The sequence below is a fragment of the Penaeus monodon genome, chromosome 28 (genome assembly GCF_015228065.2).
Source record: "Penaeus monodon isolate SGIC_2016 chromosome 28, NSTDA_Pmon_1, whole genome shotgun sequence".
Classification (NCBI taxonomy): domain Eukaryota; kingdom Metazoa; phylum Arthropoda; class Malacostraca; order Decapoda; family Penaeidae; genus Penaeus; species Penaeus monodon.
This window is the reverse complement of record NC_051413.1, coordinates 2,825,650-2,826,131: the sequence shown is the minus strand read 5'-3', so window position 1 is coordinate 2,826,131 and position 482 is coordinate 2,825,650. Positions and strand designations below refer to the sequence as shown.

Below are 482 nucleotides of genomic sequence, written 5' to 3'. Positions count from 1 at the left end.
GGACACTCGCCTTAGGATCTTGACAAGCTCCCCCATTGTCACATGATCTGGCACAAGGAACTTGGTCTTGTCAAGGAGAGGAAGGTGCCTCTCCCCAGGATACCGCTCAATAATCACAGGAACCTTGTTGGGGTGCTGCTCTCGTATCTGCTCCACATCTCGCTGTCTCTGGGCTGGTGGGGAGTCAAAGCAATTAAAAGATTACGTGTTGAGTTTTTTAGCTCTTAATCGCACTGATACACGATACAAAACTAAAACAATGCGTACAGAAATTATGCAGTATGTGCAATCAATCTGTAGAATGTGAATAATGATGTCAAATGCACTGTAAATTGAAATCCTAGTAGTTTTATATATTCTATGTAATATTTTAGCAAAAAACAATTCTAAAAACTAAGTGTTTAAAATTTACATGAAAATCTCTGCAGCTTACAATCGATGGAAAAAAATCTACGTTCTTTCTTTGTTTAGATAATCTCTGA

General features: G+C 38.4%; 1 protein-coding gene across 1 annotated transcript in view; it reads right to left on the bottom strand.

The window, feature by feature from the left end:
* LOC119591281 (microtubule-associated proteins 1A/1B light chain 3A-like) overlaps nt 1–482 on the bottom strand; it is a gene marked incomplete in the record, with an annotated part of 6,853 nt that overhangs the window by 1,758 nt on the left and 4,613 nt on the right. The window contains 1 exon segment of the mRNA XM_037940000.1: nt 11–173. Coding sequence (XP_037795928.1) covers nt 11–173 — 163 coding nt within the window.